This window comes from Passer domesticus, chromosome Z (assembly GCF_036417665.1).
Source record: "Passer domesticus isolate bPasDom1 chromosome Z, bPasDom1.hap1, whole genome shotgun sequence".
NCBI classification, from domain to species: domain Eukaryota; kingdom Metazoa; phylum Chordata; class Aves; order Passeriformes; family Passeridae; genus Passer; species Passer domesticus.
This window is the reverse complement of record NC_087512.1, coordinates 59,089,131-59,110,119: the sequence shown is the minus strand read 5'-3', so window position 1 is coordinate 59,110,119 and position 20,989 is coordinate 59,089,131. Positions and strand designations below refer to the sequence as shown.

Genomic DNA, 20,989 nt, shown 5'->3' with positions numbered 1-20,989 from the left:
TAATACTATAATCCATTTGAATAAGTTATGAGTGAGTTTATTGCAATTTCTCCAATTTCATTTAAGTGGTAGATAGAAACCACAGCTTTGGCTGTTAAACCTTAAATACTGAAAACTTGAAAGAAAAGTTTTTTCCTAAAAGGAATTGCTGCTTTCTGGAGGGTGTGTATTAGAAAAAAACATGGAAATAGTTCACAAGGTTAGATTTTAAGAGATGAATAAAGATCACAAAAATGCAACCAGTGGGTTAATAGATGTGCCTTACCTCCACCCTCTGGGTTCAACAGCTCCACTTTAAAAGTTTTTTCTAGTTCAGGAATAGAATTGTCAGTGATGTTAACAGTAATGTACTTGTATCTTTCTCCAGGCTGAAATTCCATTGAGCCCCAAACAGCCTGAAATATGACAGATCTTCACAGTTTTGTTCAAGTTTAGTGTTTTCATCCAAATGAAAAAAGAAATACAACCACAATTCTTTTTATCTTTATCAAAACGTCTACCTTTCTTCACTTTAACAAACCTGCTGAGTCTTTGTTATAAGAAATAGCAATCTAAACTCACTGAATTATAAGCATCTTCAATTTATCTACATTTTTCTGCACAAACAGCAATCAGACAAGAAAACAGATACTTGTAAGCTATGCTGTTGAATATGTACAAATCCTAATAAGTACAATATAATCTTCACCTGTATATGCACTTGTATGGTCATATAAAGTCTGATATACTTAGAAACAATAGGAAATATCCATTCTTGCTGCACTGACAATTTTCTTAAGGATATCAAAATCAAACCCAGGGGCTTTTCCTAGGAAACACAACATGCTGCACAGAAAGGAGGCAAAATACACAAAGTGGGTTATATTTGTATAGTGAGTATTACACATCTATCACACCACCATAATAAAACAAACTGTTTCTGTGAAAAAAATTACATCAGAGCTAAAATACTGAAACTGAAGGCTATTTCCAGGACAAATAGCTTTAACTAAATTCTAAAATAATTACATTGGCAATGGCCATACCTGATAATCTTTAGGACTGAAAGCTGTAATTGGCACTGTCCTGTATTCCACAAGAACTGTTCCAAGAAGCCCTTGTGCACGAACTACCAATAATCTGATGTGTCCAACTTCTTCTTTAACAGTGATATGGGGCACAGCAGAGGCTGGCAGAATCATTTCATCACTGGGCTGAGGAGGTGGCCCCACTGAGAACTGCAGTAGTCCTGAAAGACAAAAAATATTATTGACGTAACTTCTTATATAAAAGTCAAATTATAATAATAAAAAATTAAACAAAAATATTTATAATATTTATATGTAATGTTTATGAACTTTTAAACATATTAAGAATGCCTTTAGGACTCAATCATGCTATTTCCAGGAATGTACTATGTACCATTCTCTCTCTCACTGATATTCATGTTAGTCTTAAAAAAACATTTCACCAGAATGAATTCAATGCTTTCCAAAAGAACCCAAATGTCATAACATTGGGTAATTATACTTATTGGTATAATAATAGGCAGGCTTAAATGTCTCCCTCTTTTACAAATTCTCATTTCACAGTACCATAAAATCAACACATGCAATATGGTTTTCTTGCAAATGGGGATGATCCCATGTTTGGTCCAGGAAGCTTTAATTCCTCTTTTGTAGTATTCTCAAGAGTAATTAATTTGACTTTCATTCTTGTATAAAAATTATGCATGGGAATCCATCAGAGGGTTTTGGGAAAGCTGCAAAAGGCAGGCCTCAGAGACAGCAGAACTGTGATTAGAGCTAAGCAGTAGCTATAAGATAGGTCAACAGAAAAATTATGTAGTAAGTAGAAAAGTAAGGACAAATGGAACAATGGTCTGTATATAAATGCTTGTCTAGAATAACTTCCTCAGCTACAGAAAAATATATCTAGCGAGATATTAGGAAGTTCTAAGCTTAATAATGGAGCTCTGTGCACTGTGTTTTAAGGCTTTACAAATACAATATCTATTGTATTCTAAATAAGCAAGCATTGTTTTAACGGAAGGTACATGTGATTATAGTCGTTGGATAAAACTACTGTCAATGTGCTTTTGCTTTGTGTGATTGGTCAAAAAACTTTTAAAGTGAGTTGTAACATTAAGTTCTTGGTCTGCTGCCTGGGATGTGAGCTGCTGGCATCTTCCCATTGTCATAACCATGTAATGAGACTGATGCTGGAAAATAAAATGGCTCAAGACGCATTCCTCAGCAGCCCCATCCCGTTCGTGATTTGTACATAGCCCCCGGCCGGCAATAAATGGCGCCCCATATGAGCACCCTGTGATTAAATAAATCTCAAGTTAGATAAAGTGTAATACTTAACATCGCTTCCTCTTCTATCTTGGCTAGGCAAACTTTTTACCTCTTAAGCTAGAAGTATACATAAATCTGCAATAAGACTGTATATCTTCAATACTGTTACCATATGGGTGGTCACTGGCTTTAATGCTGATATCAGTAGTTTCCTTTTCTGGATCTATACTTGCTCCGCTGGTAGGAGTTGAACCTAGTTTTCCATCTCCAGACACTGCAGAGACTAATGTCACACGGAAATATTCATTTAGCTCTGGAATGTCATCATCAATAACATGCAAATTTAAGACCTAGAGAAGGACCAAATAATGGAGAAATCAAAGTATGCAACATACATCCTTTAAGATTTTTATGACCCTTTTAAACAAGTAAGTTTTTAGTCAATCAGGTGTATCTGCTCTGAGTCTAGAAAGAAATACAGAGAACATTATTGCCCGTCAAATTATTTAACCTTATGATAATAAGTTTAGAATACCAATTCCAAAACATCTTTACCAAGCTGTCAGAGACGTTACAGCAATTAATCTAATTTAGAGAGCAAGTCAAATGAGTTTTTAATGCCACCTGACACATAAGATGTGTCAGGCATTACAGATCATACTACCATGTAACATAATATGCTCTGCATAGACTATAATATTAATCTCAGACAATTCCAACTTTCTATGTATCATGATAAGATTTGATAAATATATAGGAGAAAAAATTTAGGTAGCTGATGTAGAGACATGGGAATGAGTAGTTTAAAAATGTCAATGGAAATTCTCTTAAGATTTTTCACCTGATAAGCAACGGGTCCCAGTCTGTTTCTTAGGGCGATGAGCATTAGGGTCTCTATGTAGACTGTATATGGGACCACACAGCAATGGAGTAAGAGGGTTCACCAAGTCTTTTCTACCATTTTATAAAGTCAGGCCTCATCCATGCTGCCATACTGGAAAAGCTTGGCAAATTTAACTTTAAATGACTGTATGTAATGCAGTAATAGATTTCAGTAGAGAATTAAAGCTGAATAAACTGCCAGGAGCATACTATTTTCCAAAATCATGAGTTTTTGTCAACCTGTAATGAGTTACATTGTTTAAGTGCGACCAAATCCACAGCTCTAAGTGAGTCTCTTGGATCTTTTCAAATTATGTCAGTAGGTTTCACTCAGTCCCTTCAACAGAATGATGGAAGCAAAATTAAAGACAGTATTTTCTATGAACAAGCCACCCTTTCTATTTAACTAACACTAATAGAAAACACTTACAAACTTCCTACAGTACTGTAGTCTCCACACCTCTTTTCAATAAATGTAAAATTCCCATGCTGTGGGTTGGGGTCAAATTCACAGAAATAGATTAACCAAAAGAGACAGAACGTGGCTAATAGCGGCAAGACATTTGATTACAACAGTGAAGTTTACTGCTGTCTATTTGATTGTTGTGGAGATAAAACTGATCTCCACTACGCAGATCAAAACCTGATCATATTCCAATTTCAGAAGTCACTAGGTCCACTATTCAAGCCCAAGATTACCTACACTTGAAGTATATGTACAGATATACATATATCTAATATATATATATGTAAACATATCTTATGTGCAATTATTTGCATTTAAGCATTCATGCCTGAAATGAGATGCACACAGATATATAGTTGTCTATCCTATCACTCATTAGATGTCTAAAATGAAAAAAACCCTGCAAAAGTAGTAAAAGCCATGTGAAGAAAAGACTCTTTAATACAAAAACCAGTCAAGCATCCTCAAAAGGTGTTTTCCAGCAGGTTTGCAAAGGACAGGATGAATACTTAATAGAAAGGTAGGGTTTACCTCTGATCTCTGCCAAGGAAGGAATGTGATAGTGCCACTGCTGTTAGAAAAATCGCTAATGGAGTAATTAATGCCCCTGGAATCAACCTGTGAGATAATGTAATTTATATACACATAGTCTAGGGCGCCCCTTGTTCGCTCCACAACACAGGATATAGTGGAACCCTCATCAGCAGCCTGGAAGAAAGCAAGAAATTGACATATTTGTTATGATCGTAGTAAATCAAAGGAATAAATGTAAAAGGTTGAATTCTGTAATGCTATTCAAATGTTCAGGAATTCTTTATTGCTGCCATGTTACTTTCAGCACTTTTGGAGTGACAGGAAGCTGAAACTGATGTTGATGGTGGTCAGAACAATCTTAATGGAAATTGCAATAGCTTCTAGCATCTCCCTGAGGTCAGCCAGCAAATGTACCCTGTTGTTTCTTTTGGACACAAAAACAGAATCAACGTTTGAAATGTGTATATCAAAAGCAAAAGACTATACTGTTTTATATTAATGTTAAATATTTTAATTTTCATGTAAAGAAAGATTTGGATTCCTCCTTTCCCTGACTAAAAACACTATGAAAAAAACAGATACATTTAAATTAAACTATACTATTACGATTCACAAAAAAACTGAAGAACTTTTTGTGCTACAGTACTCTTTGCAATTCTGTCTTCACAAAGAACATGCCCTTAGCAGCAACGATTTCACACATTTGGTACAAATAAGGTATTGATACTGGTGAAGTCTATTAAAAAATTTATGATCATCAAACTAAAACAGAAAATAATTTTAGTTGAAAGTTATCAGACTGACTAAAGCTATCTTAAGCATTTGATAAATTTCAGAGCTACTGTATAGCACATTGTAGATACTGAATATGCCTTCAGCTGCTTAACACACAGATAATTACATAAGGAAATTAAACTACTGATAAAACAATGCTACAAGATAAAGGCAAAACAATTAACATGCCACATAAATTTTTAATTTTGCTTCATGGTTGATTGCTGACCTATGACATCACAGAATTATCAGTGGCGTTGGAAACCGAAGGAATCCGTTATGGTAGTAGATGGTAGGCACCTGGAAAACAAACTGAACCAAACCGAAAACTATCATCAGTCAGGCAAGATGGCTGCCTTCAAACACGTCATAAGGACTGCAGATAGAAAGGATGCAATTAATAGGTCATAAGAACTCCTAAATCTGAAATACTATTTTTTTTCCAAAATAATCTAATAATAATAGAATTGGGTATCATGTCTTTCTCCTTCAAAATGATTAAAAAAACTAAAATTTTTTTATGATTATTTCAATCCCCTCAGAAAAAGATTCCAGTTTATATACTGCATATATGGTGGTCACTTCCATAGAAAATTTAATGTTTAAAAACAGTAACTTCCAGCCAGGATTAAGTGAATTCATATCAAATATGATGATGAAAATGATGATGATTTAATTTAAGGGAGGAAGAGACCGGAACAGAACCCAGGAGAAACAATTGCTGCACAGCACAATCGCTCACCACATGCTGACCAATACCCAGCCCATTTCTCAACAACAACCAAGTGCCTTCCAGGTAACTTCTCCAGTTTATACACTGGACATGACATTCTGTAATACAGAATGTTCATTTGGCCAGTTCAGGTCAGCTGTCCTGGACATGCTCCTTCCCATCTTTTTGTGAAGCTCTTCACTAGCTGAGCATGAGACACAGAAAAGTCTTCAACTCAGGTGAAGCAGAACTTAGCAACAGCCAAACCATCCTTTTGATATCAACATTATTCTCTTCCTGAATCCAAAACACAGAACTGTACCAGATACTAAGAAGAAAACGAACTCTCTCCAAGAAGACATCAGGTCACATTCTCAGAAGTTACAGAAATAAGGGAAAAAACTGTTCTAGGAAATTTTTAGTCTTCAGTTTATGTAATAAAATAAATTTCCTTAATAAAAGTAACTTGCGGGGCGGAGGGGGGAGGATTCTAAAACAGTAATATTGGAAATGCTATAGTGACTGAGGCTGTAAAACCAGAACATACACAATTCTGAATTCTAGAAAACTTTGCTTGACTACAAAAACTAAAGATGTAGAATCAAGGCACTTCAAAGGTTAGTTAGCCTTGCCATTAGTTTAATCGTGTCTAAAATTTCTCCTGTAGCTTTCCTTATGAGCATCTTACCTCAGGAATACATGCTCCAGTGAAGCCAAATAAACCATTAGCATTATCACTTTTCTGTATTCTTAATCTTGCTGTTGTGTTTTCTTCTGAAATTCGAGCTCCACCACACACAGAAATGAGCTTTAGGATGAATAACTCCTCTCCTTCTTCCTCTTTGTCATCCTTTGCAGACACAATGAATGATTTATTGGTTTCTCCTTGCCGATACTCTAAATACCCAGAGACAGGGTGTACGTCACTCTTTGCAGGAGTTGCATGGAGTTCATAGATCTCTGCTTGTGTCAGTTTTCTCTCATAAAGTCTTACATCCTGCATTAAACCTGTGTACCTGCTGTTGCCATTGATTCCTGCTCCAATTCTCACTATTCCTGGACCTGAGAAGAAAATTAGAATTTTTTTTCATGTTATTGGGTTCAAAATAACTAATACATGTAATTATTTTAAAATCTATGGTAAATTGTTTATTGTCCCTGGGTTAGTAATCATATTCATCTTGAAATGAAGACTGGGAGGCTCCTGAAGCCTCATCTTAGTGTTACAGGTAGATCATTACAGGTCAAGTAATTCCTTCCTAGATGGTTCATGTTTTTCATCTTACCAATTCTATCTGCACGTTGTCATCATCCCTTATCTTAATGAATCTTGGAAAATTCTCTCTTTCCATTAAAAAATTTCAGAGACAGCTGCAGCCTGTCTCAATTTTGGTTTTCCAAACACTTGTTTTACCCATTTTATATCTTTGTATATTTAATGTGTCCTCTGCTAGGACAGAGAATCCATTCTGATGATCAGAGTATTAGCCACACAGGATATGCTTGTACCCTTACCCACTGCAAGAGGGGCTTAAGAAAGGTAGACCCAGTTCCAAGCACTTTTACAACTGCTATAACATTTCTTTCTCTACAAAAAATTATTCTATTCAGAAAATCAGAGGATGATAATTCTCTTTTTCACAAATAAACTAGGCTGTTAGCTCATACTCATTCCTGTCACTCTAAAACATAGAGAACATATCTCTTCAGCTGCTTTATGATTTCGGAAGGAAATGTGTTACTGAGTGTCACTTCTAGAAACTGCTAATGGCCCCAAGACACAAGGCAGAGGATGGTGAGAAAAGCCAGGCTACAGTACCCACTGTAGTATCCAACATTAAATGGTGAGAGATTGAATTCTTATCTTATACTTGTATTATCTCCAGACAGAACTTTATGTTTGTGCACATATATGCATGTAGATGTATATGCATTTAACATCACTGCATGTTTTCAAATTTTCGTTCTTTGATTACAGAGGATCCTGTACTCAAGAATTTGATAATCGTACACTGCCTATCCCCATGAAAGAAAATGTGAAACTGATGGAGAAAGAAAAAAAGATAAAGGAGGCGATTACTGCTATGAAAAAAAAGCATATGGAAGAGTGAGGAAATGCAAAAGAAAGAGTAAATGTAAACATATTCCCACCATACAATACCTGACTTTGTAAAGGATGCTCACTGCTATGCTAGTAGAGTGTAAAAGTCCATAATGGTTATGCATGACTAAGTCACATCTGGGAATATCGAGTTAGAGGAACTGAAGTATGCATGCTAATGTTATTTGGAGCATCATTAAACATATGGGCAAATTTTCATATACGATGTAAATACATGCTTAAGTAAATCTAAACCCTAAAAATTCCAATGCTTACAACGTAGTGGTTTAGCTGTAATATAATACACAACTAGAATCAAAAACATTATTGTATTTTGTTTTAGATACCAAGAGAAAAAAATCTTCCTTAGCCACAGTACTGTAAATCTAATCAAAATCTTAACTGTAAATATATATAACTATATGTATATATCTTACTTCCATTTATATGGTTTTTGAAAATCCCTAGAATTTTCTATGAATTGCTTTTAACTAACTAATCAGATACAATAATTTCAGAATCTTGCATACATCTTTCAAGGAGCTAGACTCTCCCTTATTTTGCAGAACTTCACATGTGAAGAAAAATAACACAACCTATTGGCTCACCATCAGCAATTGCTTCTCCTTTAAGGATCTTAATTCCTCCTAGAACTGGAATTCCATCCATGTAAAATTCAATTATACTTTCATCCAGAGTAATCAGAATGTGAACCCACGTACTTTCATCCAGATATTTCAGGACTGCTGCTTTGGCTATGTATGTCATACAGGATCCTAATGCTGTATAATGAAACACTACAGAAACATGAGAATCATTTGTTTGGATTTTCACACCATAATATAAGGTCCCATTATCATCATCCTTTTCAATTATATAACCATCAGTATTGGCATTAGGAATTAACCACGCTGAAAATGTAAAATTAGTTACTGCAGTATTTCCATCGTATGGGTATTCCAGACGAATAATTCCAAATGCATCCTCTTTTCCACTGAAATACAAAGCATCTGTTCCACTGTGATGGCGTCTCATGTGCGGCCGAGATTGCACTGAACTTGGAAATGATCCCAGCAACAAGAAGTCCACCATTGATGGTAACCCAGTTTGAAACGTACTGGACAGTATTTCCCAACCTAAACGGACAGCACCAAAAGTGCCTTGATGTCTCCAGATAGTGAAGTCTGTAATATAGGAAAGATCATCTTCAGAAAGAACATCTTCTGCTATCTCTCTGTCCTGACTCTCTGGATCCATAACGAAGACTCCAAAAGGGTCATCATTGAAAGGAATCATCACAGTTACAGCAAGGCTTGTTTCAGACAACTGCCCACCAGGACCAGCAGATCCACCTACATAATGGAAGTCAAGAGTAAGAGTTACTGGTCTGAGAAAAGTTACTAAGTATTTTTAAATGTTTAAACAAATTGCCTTTTTAAATAGGCCTAAATCTTCTTTAAAGTGTCTTTGCACTCTTAAAAATTTCTCCAAATTTAAGATTAACATAAATTAACTGTATTGGTTTTAAAACACTATAGAGAACATTTTCATAGAAAACAAGCCATGTTATTTTTCAATTGCAGAATATAACTGTCTTTCAGTTAAAACAATATTAGCTCAGATTTCCTGAATTAGTAATGAGATATTAATTGCTTTTGTTTCATTTGAAAAACATGCGGTCAAATTAATTTCTCATTGTACTCCAAGATTTATCCAAATATGAAATGGCAACATTTGGTTCATTGCCTCCAAGTAAGTAGAGATTACCCTGCAAAATCAATAACTACTTGTGTGTTAAAACTGCTCCTAAGTCCTGCCATTAGTCATCTACTTCTCCAGCAGGTGGAGATCATGGTACGACTGCAGAAGTAAGAAGACGTTAAGAAGATCATGGCATGTCTGTAGAGCCTCCATGCACCACTAAGCAGGAAATCTTCTGTACATGCATATGGATTTCACTTACAGAAATGTCAACATATTTTCAGTTGTATCTCGGCACAGAAGACCATAAATAGTACTGAGGTGGAAGGAGTCCAGCAGATTTGGAACTCTACTCAGTAGCAGGCCGGTAGCAGTTGTAATTTAAGTGATACAAAGTGGTAACTATTTGCATTTTAGAGAAATTTCTAGAAAAAAGCAAACAAACCAGCCAATCTCCATTATGGTAGATATGCATAACCTTTTATACCTTCATTTTGTCAGCTCTACAGAAAGCTCTACATCTCTGAAATCACTAAAAGGAATCATTTTAAAGGCCTGATTCCAAAACTGTGTTCATATATCTAAATTAAAAAAAAATTAAAAACCTAAAATTTCACAAGAAAAGTATAGGATAATACAGGCATCAAGGCAAAGCTCTTTGCAGGATTGTTTTCTTTTTGATTGATTAAATATAATTATTTTCTGCCAGATATGAAGGGAATGGTTATATGGAAGACAGTACCTGAAATATTCACCAATTTTAAAATGTAAAATTCATTGAATTCAGGAATTTTATCTGAAACAGCATGAAGCACTATCTGCTTTGATCCTTCACCATCCATGAAGTACACAGTCCCATATGTTTCATAGAACTCTTCTCCTGGCTTCAGTGCAGAGTCATTAAGAAACAGCTGCCAGGTTAATGAGACATTCCCAAAGTGTCCTCTATGTCTCAAAATCCTGTTCAGAGATACAGAGATACAGAGATAAAGAGACACACTGACAAAGAGTCGATGTCCTGGCAGGCATACATCAACATTTTCCATTAACAATGGAAAACACGGACTAATCATCCTTACTGTGGAATATAATATGCATTGTTCTAAATAACCACAAATAACAAACAGAACTACGAACAATAAAAAAGTCCTCTTAGAGAGCCTGCAATTTCACAATGTAACTCTTCGTCGAGGTATACCAGAGATGTCTTAGAAAGAAAGCAATCACTGAAGGTACATGCAAAACAGCACTGTTTAGATGAACATCAGATTGTCTTGCACTTCTGAAATTTTTTAATAATAAAACTTAATATATAATTCAGCAAAATTAACATGAAAAATTGTGTTAACCGGCCACTCTTACAGAAGAAAGAGAAGGCATTTAACTACAAGTATTTTTTTTCTTTAACCATTAAGGTGCCTTAGCCTTTGTCATATTGGTATTTGATTTCAGTTATATAGTAGGTCCTTCACAAATCTGATTATTCCATATTAAGAATTGAATAAATACAAAAAAAGCTTTTATTTCCTTGCATAGCTATCTGGTAACATAATTTCACCAATTTCCAAAAGGTATTATAAATAAAAACTGAAGAACGGAACTGAACATAAAGAAGGTCCTTTATTAACAAAACATGTTTGCATATACAAAGAGCATTTCTGTTTGTGTGGTAAAAAGCAAAAAAATCTGTTTAAAGCATTATTATACAAGTATGAAAAATTAATTCAGTAAAGTAGTCTAGGAACAGAAACACAATATGTTTTTACTGCTTCCAAAGGTTTCCTTTTGTTGTTATTAAGCAGGGCATTCTATTCCAGCGGTGTAGCAGTGTTGCACTAACTCCAGTTACTCTCCTAAAAGCTCAGTGCTGTTATAGGTGTTCTCACTTATTAGATTATAAACTAGTCTGACCCTTTTCTTATGCACTAAAAATAAGTCAAATCCTTTTGGGGTATGGAAGAGACAGTTTCCTAGTAAATGTATTTTATCAATAAGGACTAAACAAGGTAAGATTTTGATGACCTTGAAAACATGTGCTTCCATAAAGCACCTGTATACAAATGTGTTTAGTTCAAATCATCACTCTTCACAACGTTGATTTAAAAATAACAATTATTAAGGACCAAAAAGTCCCTAAAGAGCAGCATAACAAAAAGAACCACAGAATATATACTTAATATACTCTTTTAACAAATATTTAAATTTTTTAGATGTGCAAGACAAGCATAAAGATCTAACTAACAGTCATAGGCTTCTATTTCAAGGCCTTAAAACAAACAATCAAATCAAATAAAAATATATAAAAGATAATTAAACAATTGTGAAAAAGCCTCTTAAACTGTTCACACTGTCAGATTTACTGTGAACCTGCGTTTCTTTATACCCTGTCTAAAATTTTCTCATTGAAAATCAGTATTTTTGTCAATTTATAACCACATTCTGACTTTAGGAACATAAAAAGGTCAGATGACAGGAAACTTAATTTCTTAACCACTCCCTTTCCTGAAGACATCCCAGCAGCTACAGGTCAGACTAGGGGAAAATATATTCAGCCTAGAAGAAAGGTCCATTTGAACTTAGAGTATGGCTCCTATCTGAAATTTACAGATAGAAGAAATACAAACTAACAGAAAGAATATAGTAAAATAGGCTTTTTGCAGGGTAAAATTTCAAAGGGGGGTGCAAAAAGAAATTAACAGCCACATAGTTGTATTTACCTGTATTTTGTATTTACTTCTCTATTGGTCCAGGTTATATTCTGCTCATTCATCTTGATCCTTCTGAATCTACACTCTCGTGAAAATATAATAAAAACCCCTATGCTGCAATCTTACTGGTTTATATTTTAACAGGAATTCTGTACACATTTTAATATGCACAGTCTACTTGATAATGTAAGAGTTGATGTTTGATGTTTTGTTTATCCTCAATATGTTTGCACATAATTTAATCCAAAATTTGGTGGAGCTGTTTTTCTAATAAGTCTTAGCAATGTAAAAAATAGGATTAGATCAAAGTACTATCCATAAAATAACACACACATTAAAGTATACCTAAATGCATTCAAAAAATGGGCAACAATATTATATAAAAGTTACTTACAAAAAAAAATTACTTTTTCCTTCTTCCACTGGCTTCTCTAGAGGTTCTAAGGAGAAAATTCCATTAGGATCATCATTTGCTTCAATAATAACTGTAGCCACTCCAGCATTAAAGATAACAGTATCCCCTAAAAAGAAGGTAATTAATTTTATCAAAACTGGAATCTGAAATGGAGCTAACTCTAAAATTGAATGTATTTTCTTCTCACACCAATAGCTTTCACGCAAAGAAAGAAACAAGCAGTGATAAAACAAATGATGCAAACTAATATTTGAGATATTCAGTAACAGACAAATCAGAGTTAAAAAAAATGTAAATAGCATCTAAGGCAAGGATCAAGAATGCAGATTTGAAGAAAAAAATGTGACAAGACCAGAGATTATACAATCCTGAAAAGAAAGGATTGTATGAGAGGCAATACTTCATGTTTGATCAATTGGTCAAGTCAGAAAAAAAATATATGTATTCAGAGATCCCAGCTCTCATTTAGACCTACAGCAGAAATATTGCACTTTAACTAAATACAAGACAATAACAATCTCTAAGAGATCAGTCATACCCATATCACAGCCTATCTGAAAGGAAAAAAAATACAAGATACCTGTGAATCAAGGTGGAAATTAGTAGGATTTCTTTGTGTATATTACAACATTTCAACACCTCTTTATATCCACAAAGGTACATTATGTTTCCATCCCCATCCTAGCTTTCATCCTTTTCAAAAGCACTAGACTTGTCTTTATTCCAAAGTGAACAACCTGTTTATGGTTTTAACTTCATATACCTCTATTTCTATTTTCTCAGAGGTACAACAGTCCAACATAATTTTCAAAAGGGATGTAACAATCAAGGCCAATATATACAACAGATCATAAAAAGAAAAATAATAATTGCACTTTTTTTTCCCCTTTCAGGAATTAATCTAGAAATATTCTGTATTGTGCCCATTCTGGCAGGAATATGTGAAAGGAGGAAAGCCATCACACATTTTCAATAGAATGGTAAAAGAAGTTACCAGCAGATCTTGAACAAAGTTAATAAAGCAGAATGAGAGCACTGAAGAAAAAATTTAAGAAGGGAGAAATATGGCTTTGTCTAATAATTTCCACAAAGCTGATGTTCTCTCAGAGAGCTGGGTATCAACATGAATTCTAGCTGGCCTTGGGAAACACATGAACTACCTTATACTCAGATAATTGAGAAAAAGTACCTATTTATTCTATTTAGCTTATATTTTCTTATTGATGAGTCAAAGCCCCATCTAACTTGGAGCATTTGGAACATTTGGAAGAGATTTCAGCTCAAGTTATTTTTGCAGGACAGTTTCAGCTTTATAACTTATTTTTTGTTTCTGACTAAATACTTCAAGATCAAAATCCAAATACACTGTACAGAAATTGTATAGAAATGTTGATGCAAACCTTATTCATATGATGCCTGGCATTTATACATTGCTTTATGATAAAAACTAGCTGGTAAAAATAGAGGAAAAAGGAGAATTACTAAATATACATTAAATCATTGCTTTTACCTGTTGAATTCAAAAGGAAGATATAAAATACTTCATCAGTTTCAGGGGTATCATCATCATTAATATACACAGATAAGATCTGCTCTCTTTCTCCAACATCGAACAGAATTAAATTCTCCTTTTCACTTGGAACAAAGTCTCCCTCTTCAGCTGTTGCATCTCCATTAACAGTAATATACTGAACAGAAACAACAGTATCAGCAGATCCATTCCTTAGGACTGTAAAGTTTGCAACACTCCCTTCTGTAATGCTCACTGTCAGAGGTTCTGAAAACACACAAACAACAAATTCAAATTCAAGCCTGAACTTCTTGCATGCAGCTTATTCACCTAATCCCCCACAAGAGGAAAGAGAAGGCACATGTAGTTAAGGAAACAGAGAATATTGTCGTGCTTAGCCACCTAACAAATCCAAGAGCCATCATCAAGAATAATTACATAAAATCAGAAAAAATTCTTAAGTAAAAAAAAAAAAAACCCAACCCAAAAAAGTGTGTTTTATAACAATAGCTCAATTAGGATTAAGATTTTTCAATAACCTGCTCTTTCAATAAAATCTGTATGGGATAGAATATCAATTCAAAAACCAGTGATATCTAACCTGCAAAATAAATGGGATCATCATTCCTTGTAATTTGTAAAAATGCACTGGTTATATTGCCCAGTTTTGCTCCACCAGTGGCATTGAATAATCTGATTATGAATACCTCCATCTCTTCAGGTACCTGAATGACAAAGTATTAAGAAATTAATTTGTTGCATATGAAACAATGAAGAAATTAAAATAAACAGCTGAAGAGGTTAACAAAACAGGGTTCCTGCATGTCGTCATTTATTTCTTGATTTGCAAGTGTGTTAACAGGGAAGAAAAATGACAGTTCATACAAAAATAAACATCAGTCAAAAATCTTTGTAAATAAATCCCCTTATCTTTACTATTATACAGATTATCCAAAAGTTATCCTGCAGTTTCCTGATGCTGATGTAACTTATTTTTACAGCTATATTTATTTATTTACTCATTTATTACTAAGTATTCTCATTCTTTTGTATCTTACTTCAAATATATCAGTATGAAAAACATAAGATTAGAATTTTTGCTATCAAAACAAGTGGTTTACTTATTACTATAACTTAACCACATGACTACTGACAGATTCTAACCTTTCTGTTTACAGATATGCACAGTGTCTCAAATTTTCTTATGATTTGCTTAAGTAAACTCCCTTTTATCAAAGTATTTTGATTTTTCTCAAAAAAATTTAACAGTTTCTTAAAAAACAGAGCTGCTTCTTAAATTTCCATGTTTCAGCACTTCCTCTTTGCTCCACATATTTACACAAAAACACTGTAAATATTATTACCTCATCTGGTAGAGAGTAAATCGTGATATTTTTTGAAAACTCCAGATTATCAAAGAATATAGTCCCTTGTTCTGGATAAACGTCATTGGTACATGCTGGGTTAACAATCCAGGACACACTAACACTGCCATAGTTTCCTTGGTTTCTTACAAGTCTGTAAGAGGCTACAAAATGTAAACATGTACAGTCAGTGTACATCTCCAGAAAAACACAACTCAAAATGAAAAAGGTCACCAAAGCTGAAACAAAGAAAAAGGAAACAGTAAGTAAATCTACTTCTTGCAAAACTAATATGCCAGTGCCTTATACAAAAAGCCACATAATAATAGATCATTACAGCAGTTAAGACTTGTATCAACTCTATTGATACAACAGAGATAGATAAATTGAAGTTACACATATGAAAATTTAGCTCATTCTTCTCTTACTCTTCATTCTCGCCAAGCAGAACTACTACCATCAGGCTGTAACTTGCAAGTAAATAAACTCTCTGTCTGGTATATTCTCAGGCTGTATTTTAACTGGATTGATCCCTAATGGCTTTCATGGTACATCCTGCCCTACACTAATTTCCACTCTCATCAGACTGTATCCCCCTGGAAACTCCTGAGTCAGGCATTGTCCTTCAAAGTTGAAGTAGGGAAAAGTAGCCTTACAGGAGCAGACAGCAGAGAAAGCAGTTACTCTATTAAAAAGAATTACCAGCATAGATGATTTCTCCTTTACTTTCCTTTATTGTTACTGATAGCTCATCCGGTAGAAACTGAATGACACCATGTGGATCATCATTCTTCAAAATGGTTATATTTACCCTTGTGGCATTCCCCAGCTTGCCTGACATTTCACTGTAGCCACTGAGCACAACAGCATATGCTTCATCCAGCTGGAAGAGGGAAACTCAGTCAGAATAAAAAGACTTATTCAGCAGAAAGAGAGGACAAGTTCAACAAAAGAAAATCACACACATTTTCTACATGCACAACGGCTTTGTACATCTCTGTCATCTGTAACAGTGGAAGTAAAGATTTTAAAATCACTGACATTAAGCTAATTTAAAAAATTTATCAGCTTGCATTATTAATATAATGCAACTTAGTACTTCAATTATTTCTTGCAAAAACACTCACAGGAGATGCACCATGGAACAGTAAAACAAGCATTGCATCTTTCCATCTATGCAGCAAATATTAGGGTAGACTGGGGAGCACTGAGTTCAGTTAGCAGGTATTTACCAAAAGAGGAACAAAAAGAAAGCAATTGATTGTACAGCCCTCAATTAAACAGTGGTGTTCTATACTGCAGAATGCCACGGATGCCAAAAGCTCAGATGGATGAGAAATTTCAATTTACCAAAAAAAAAAAAAAAAAAATCCACTGAGGCCTATTAAAGCCAAAGACACCTTCAAGTAATCCAGGCATCCCTGGTTTGGAGACTGGAAACACATTCCATAGAAAAGCACTGCATACTCATTCTGCTACCATATATTTTCTTATATTTTAGTAAGTGACAAACTGTTATGCTGTAAACACAATTTGGAAAAAGGAAAATTTTCATTTCTACCTCTGGAATCCCATCCATCCTTGCCAAAAGGGTAATTATGATCTCTCTTTCACCAGGCTTAAATTCCAGAATTCCGGTGCTTCCATAAAACTCATTATTTTCCCTTGGTTCTACAGTGTATCGCAGAAACTTCCTGACAAGGCTCCCTCTGCTGCGGACAATCTGCAGTTCGACAGACTCCCCCTCCTATGAAAAAGAAAATCCAGCATTCCAGAATTTTGCTTGCATTCTGCTAAGATTTACTTTTCCATAACGATTAAGAAAAGTTATTCAGATAGCTACCTTGATACTGTAGGGACCTCTGGAAGAGGGAGAAAATTCAAACACTCCTCCAGGATCATCATTTTCCAATATAGTGATCTCACAAGTAGTAAACCCATACTTCAATATTTGATTTTCCACACTGACCCTGGGAAATTAAAAAAGTCATGGTTTTTTGAACGATGGTTCTTTTAGCAAGTAAATACATATCTTTGTGAAGGACATCAGAATCCTGAATCATTTTATGAATAAATGATTAAAACAATTACCTAAAAAGAACATAATAAATTAGGAAATACATATCAGAGTGTTCCATTCACTTGCAGAAAACCGAACCTTTGTTCCTGATATACCTTTGCTTTCTGGTTATTTTATACAGCTTATAGTTCTGGGGCTTTTTATCACACATGCACACAATACAAATAAAAATAAATAGAATCATATACTAAAAATTTAAAATCACATTTAGTATTACTTTTTATTTGGATCAAAACATAAGGAGTGATCCAAAATCACTTAAACAAAGAGAACCTGTGTTTCTTGCGTTCATTTTGTCAGATATAAACATTCAATTACATTGTTTTAAGTACATTCAATTAGAAATGCAAGAAAAACTACTGCTGAAAGATGCATAAAGAATGCACCTTCAGACTGATGATTTTGATATAGCTTATTAAATGTTGGTTTATGAATTCAGATTCATCTTCCATGTTTTCTGGAAGAAAATTTCAATGAACAATCAGGAAATATCAATTTTACATGGTAATACGTGATGTTTATTGCATATTAAAAAAAAATTCCAGCAGACACAAAAACTTGTGTTAACATAAACTAAACCTATGTCATTCAGAAAAAAGGTAACTGCTCAACTAGAACTGTACAGTTCTAGTCCACTCAGGCATTTACTTGGGACAAATTGTATTTCTGGCAGTTTAAAACAACAGATCCATATTGCAATCAAGAGCAGGTATCACTGAGTCATGCAGCAGTAACTTTCATCATTCGCAAATCCTAAATAAAGCTTCATGCCAGAAACCCATGCCATCAAATTAAAAACCAAAGGGCAACCAAGCATTGTCTAAAGAGATGAGAAGACATGATTCCTGAGAGGGAAAAAAAGTTATTGACAGATTCTGTTCAAACTAATCACTCGTAAAACAAAGCATTGATTCATTGAGGACAAACCACAGTTCACTGCACTTACCCGAAGTACACGACAAACCTCTCTGTCTCTACCCTGTTAACAGAGAAAGAAAGAAAGAAGGAAAGAAGAATAGAGGGAAAGAAAAGGGGTGGGGGAATAAATGAAAGTGCTAGTTCCTGGAATTTCAACAGTATCAGTCTTAGATAATAATAAAAACAATAATAAACCACAAAGTTGTCTTTTCCCTTTCCAAACACATCATGTTCCTTTTATGGGAACCTCCTTCCTTAGCATTTTCCTGTTGACAAATGCTCTGCAAGTGGGCAGTCCTCACTGGTGAGAACTGACCGCATGACCAATTCAGGATGTCAAGGCCCATTCATTGTATGCTCTACCCAGCCCTCCTTCAGAAGTTATTTCACTGCCAACCTCTGTGTCTGCTCACAACTGCACCAGCAGTCCACATTTACAACTTCACGCAAAAAAAAAATTACATTCAACATGCCTCCATTGTGTGTTATTTCATCAATCTGACATAATAATGATAAAAAACAGATAAGTACATTGGGAGTTAATTACAACACATATATCTCAAAGACTATTCTAGCAAAAAATCACATCAAATTTTATTTTTGACAATTTTTTTAGATTAATCAGATTATCAGAGTAAAATACCAACAAAAAAAGAAAATAAGAAAACCACCACCCCCCATATAAACCAAGGAAAAAATATAAATAGGAAAATAAGCACATACGACAAAACTATCACATCAATTCAGATGAAAGGACATTATTCTGCAATAACAAATATGCCATTTCATGAAAGTATGTATAGATTATTTTCTTAACCTAAAATAAGTATATAGTTAATATTTAACCTGGATCTACCATTAAAATTGTATAAACAGATAAACAAAGCATTTATAAAGTGAAGTTTTGAAATAAAAAATAATTCAGCTTCAGAATTCAGTAGACATAAGAGTTCACTCAAAAGACTGAAGCAATAAAGCAAATACATTTGCAGCTCTATTCTTTCAAATAGGAGGTCTGATTTAATAGAAATTTCTTAGTTATTTCAAACGAGGCTACAATTTATATACTATATATGAAGACATTCTCCTTTCCTCCAGAAATGTATGCAAGTTTTCCAAAATCATCAAGCATTTATACCATTTAAAAAGTCAAGGTGAATACTCCAGAGCTAAAATTTATGCTAAATTTTCATTATATTGCTCTTAATGCTACAATTTCACTATATCACTAAGCTGTTGGTAATGTATTTCACAGCAGAGAATACAAATGAACCATTATATCAAGTGGGTTTTTGGTACGTTAAGTGCAAGCTTAAATGGTTAAGACACAATCATCAAAAAGTGAAAGGGCATGCCAGATACGGCATCTCTTTCATCTTCATGAAGTCAGACTGCGTGAATCCAAACACAGCTCAGATGAAAAAGAGCCTGTGAACTGAGGACTAGTGCTAGAATCTAGTATCATATTGTAGTGCACAATAGCAGATCTAACGGAATCCAAGGGGTAGCTGAAATTAAACAGTCCCAAGGTACCATGAGGAGGTACTTTGAGTATCTCCAGGTATACTTTGAAAATATTTAGAAGACTGGCAATACTTACTACCTTTTAACAGTCACAGTTTAAATCAGACCAGAATCTCAAGAACTTGGAAGTTAGAACGCAACTAACCAGATTCAGCCCATCCACTGCTAAAAACACCATTATCTTGGATTTTTCTCCAGCCAAGTTTTCAAAATCAGGGTCACTTGACTGGCTGGCTGATTGATGGATCTGACCATGTTTTCCCTGCATGACTGGCCAGATTGCTACCAGTGCTCCAATACATTAAATTTTGGTTAATATTCAAAATCAGCAGACAGTGGTTGGGCACTGGCACAGCTCCCCAAAGTAGCAGTCACAACCCCAAGCCTGACAGAGTTCAAGAAATTTTTGGACAATGCCCTCAGGCCCACTGTGTGATTCTTGGAATATCCTATGCAGGCCCAGGAGTTGGATTTGATTATCCTGATGGGTTCCTTTCAATTTTCCTTATTCTGTGATTCTATGATAAAACAGCCTATGCAAAACAGAACAGAAACCACGAGACACAGGTTTCCAACTCGGATCTGCCATTACATGAACAATGAACACAACAGAATCCCTCATGCCTACATTCTGGGGTACTCATATACAAATTTTCATACCAATCCCGGACCAGGATCCATCAAGTGACTTCCTGGCTCAGCCTTGGATTTTTCTTCATGCTGTGGACCCACCAGGCAATCACTGAGCTGTGTCTAATGCTGGTGACCATCATCCAAACTTGACATTTGTCCCTGATTTAACCTGCCCTACCACCATGGCCTTACCTTATGCCCTGTATTGAAGGCTTCCCCCACTTTCTATATGAAAAAGTTTGGTCATCACAGAAGTTTTTTCTTTAAAAATACCTTAATTATTACTTAACAAGAACTACAGACCAATTAGGACAACTAAGAGGAGCTTCAAAATGTTATCTCACTGTTTTAAAATGCGTAGTACTATAAAATAACAGAAAGAAGATTT

General features: G+C 34.6%; 1 protein-coding gene and 1 long non-coding RNA gene across 6 annotated transcripts in view; one reads left to right on the top strand and one right to left on the bottom strand.

Annotated features, from left to right (window-relative positions):
• Window positions 1-20,989, bottom strand: part of ADGRV1 (adhesion G protein-coupled receptor V1) — a 283,830-nt gene that overhangs the window by 216,918 nt on the left and 45,923 nt on the right. For 3 of the 4 annotated variants that reach the window (XM_064402834.1, XM_064402835.1, XM_064402836.1), the window contains 15 exons: window positions 18,473-18,505; window positions 17,290-17,416; window positions 17,008-17,193; window positions 16,149-16,329; window positions 15,447-15,610; window positions 14,684-14,807; window positions 14,083-14,349; window positions 12,552-12,678; window positions 10,192-10,409; window positions 8,357-9,100; window positions 6,336-6,709; window positions 4,159-4,335; window positions 2,449-2,629; window positions 1,026-1,228; window positions 266-395 (listed from right to left, as the gene is read on the bottom strand). In XM_064402834.1, coding sequence (XP_064258904.1) covers window positions 266-395; window positions 1,026-1,228; window positions 2,449-2,629; window positions 4,159-4,335; window positions 6,336-6,709; window positions 8,357-9,100; window positions 10,192-10,409; window positions 12,552-12,678; window positions 14,083-14,349; window positions 14,684-14,807; window positions 15,447-15,610; window positions 16,149-16,329; window positions 17,008-17,193; window positions 17,290-17,416; window positions 18,473-18,505 — 3,236 coding nt within the window. Of the gene's footprint in view, window positions 1-265; window positions 396-1,025; window positions 1,229-2,448; window positions 2,630-4,158; window positions 4,336-6,335; window positions 6,710-8,356; window positions 9,101-9,711; window positions 9,841-10,191; window positions 10,410-12,551; window positions 12,679-14,082; window positions 14,350-14,683; window positions 14,808-15,446; window positions 15,611-16,148; window positions 16,330-17,007; window positions 17,194-17,289; window positions 17,417-18,472; window positions 18,506-20,989 lie in introns of those variants that run through there. The other variant, XM_064402837.1, reaches the window with a different exon arrangement.
• LOC135289342 (uncharacterized) lies at window positions 8,953-10,409 on the top strand. Of its 2 annotated transcripts, none has more exons than XR_010352115.1 (2): window positions 8,953-9,120; window positions 9,591-10,409. It is a non-coding gene; the product is annotated as an uncharacterized LOC135289342 (long non-coding RNA). The 2 variants fall into 2 exon arrangements; XR_010352116.1 differs by having other exon boundaries at window positions 9,588-10,409.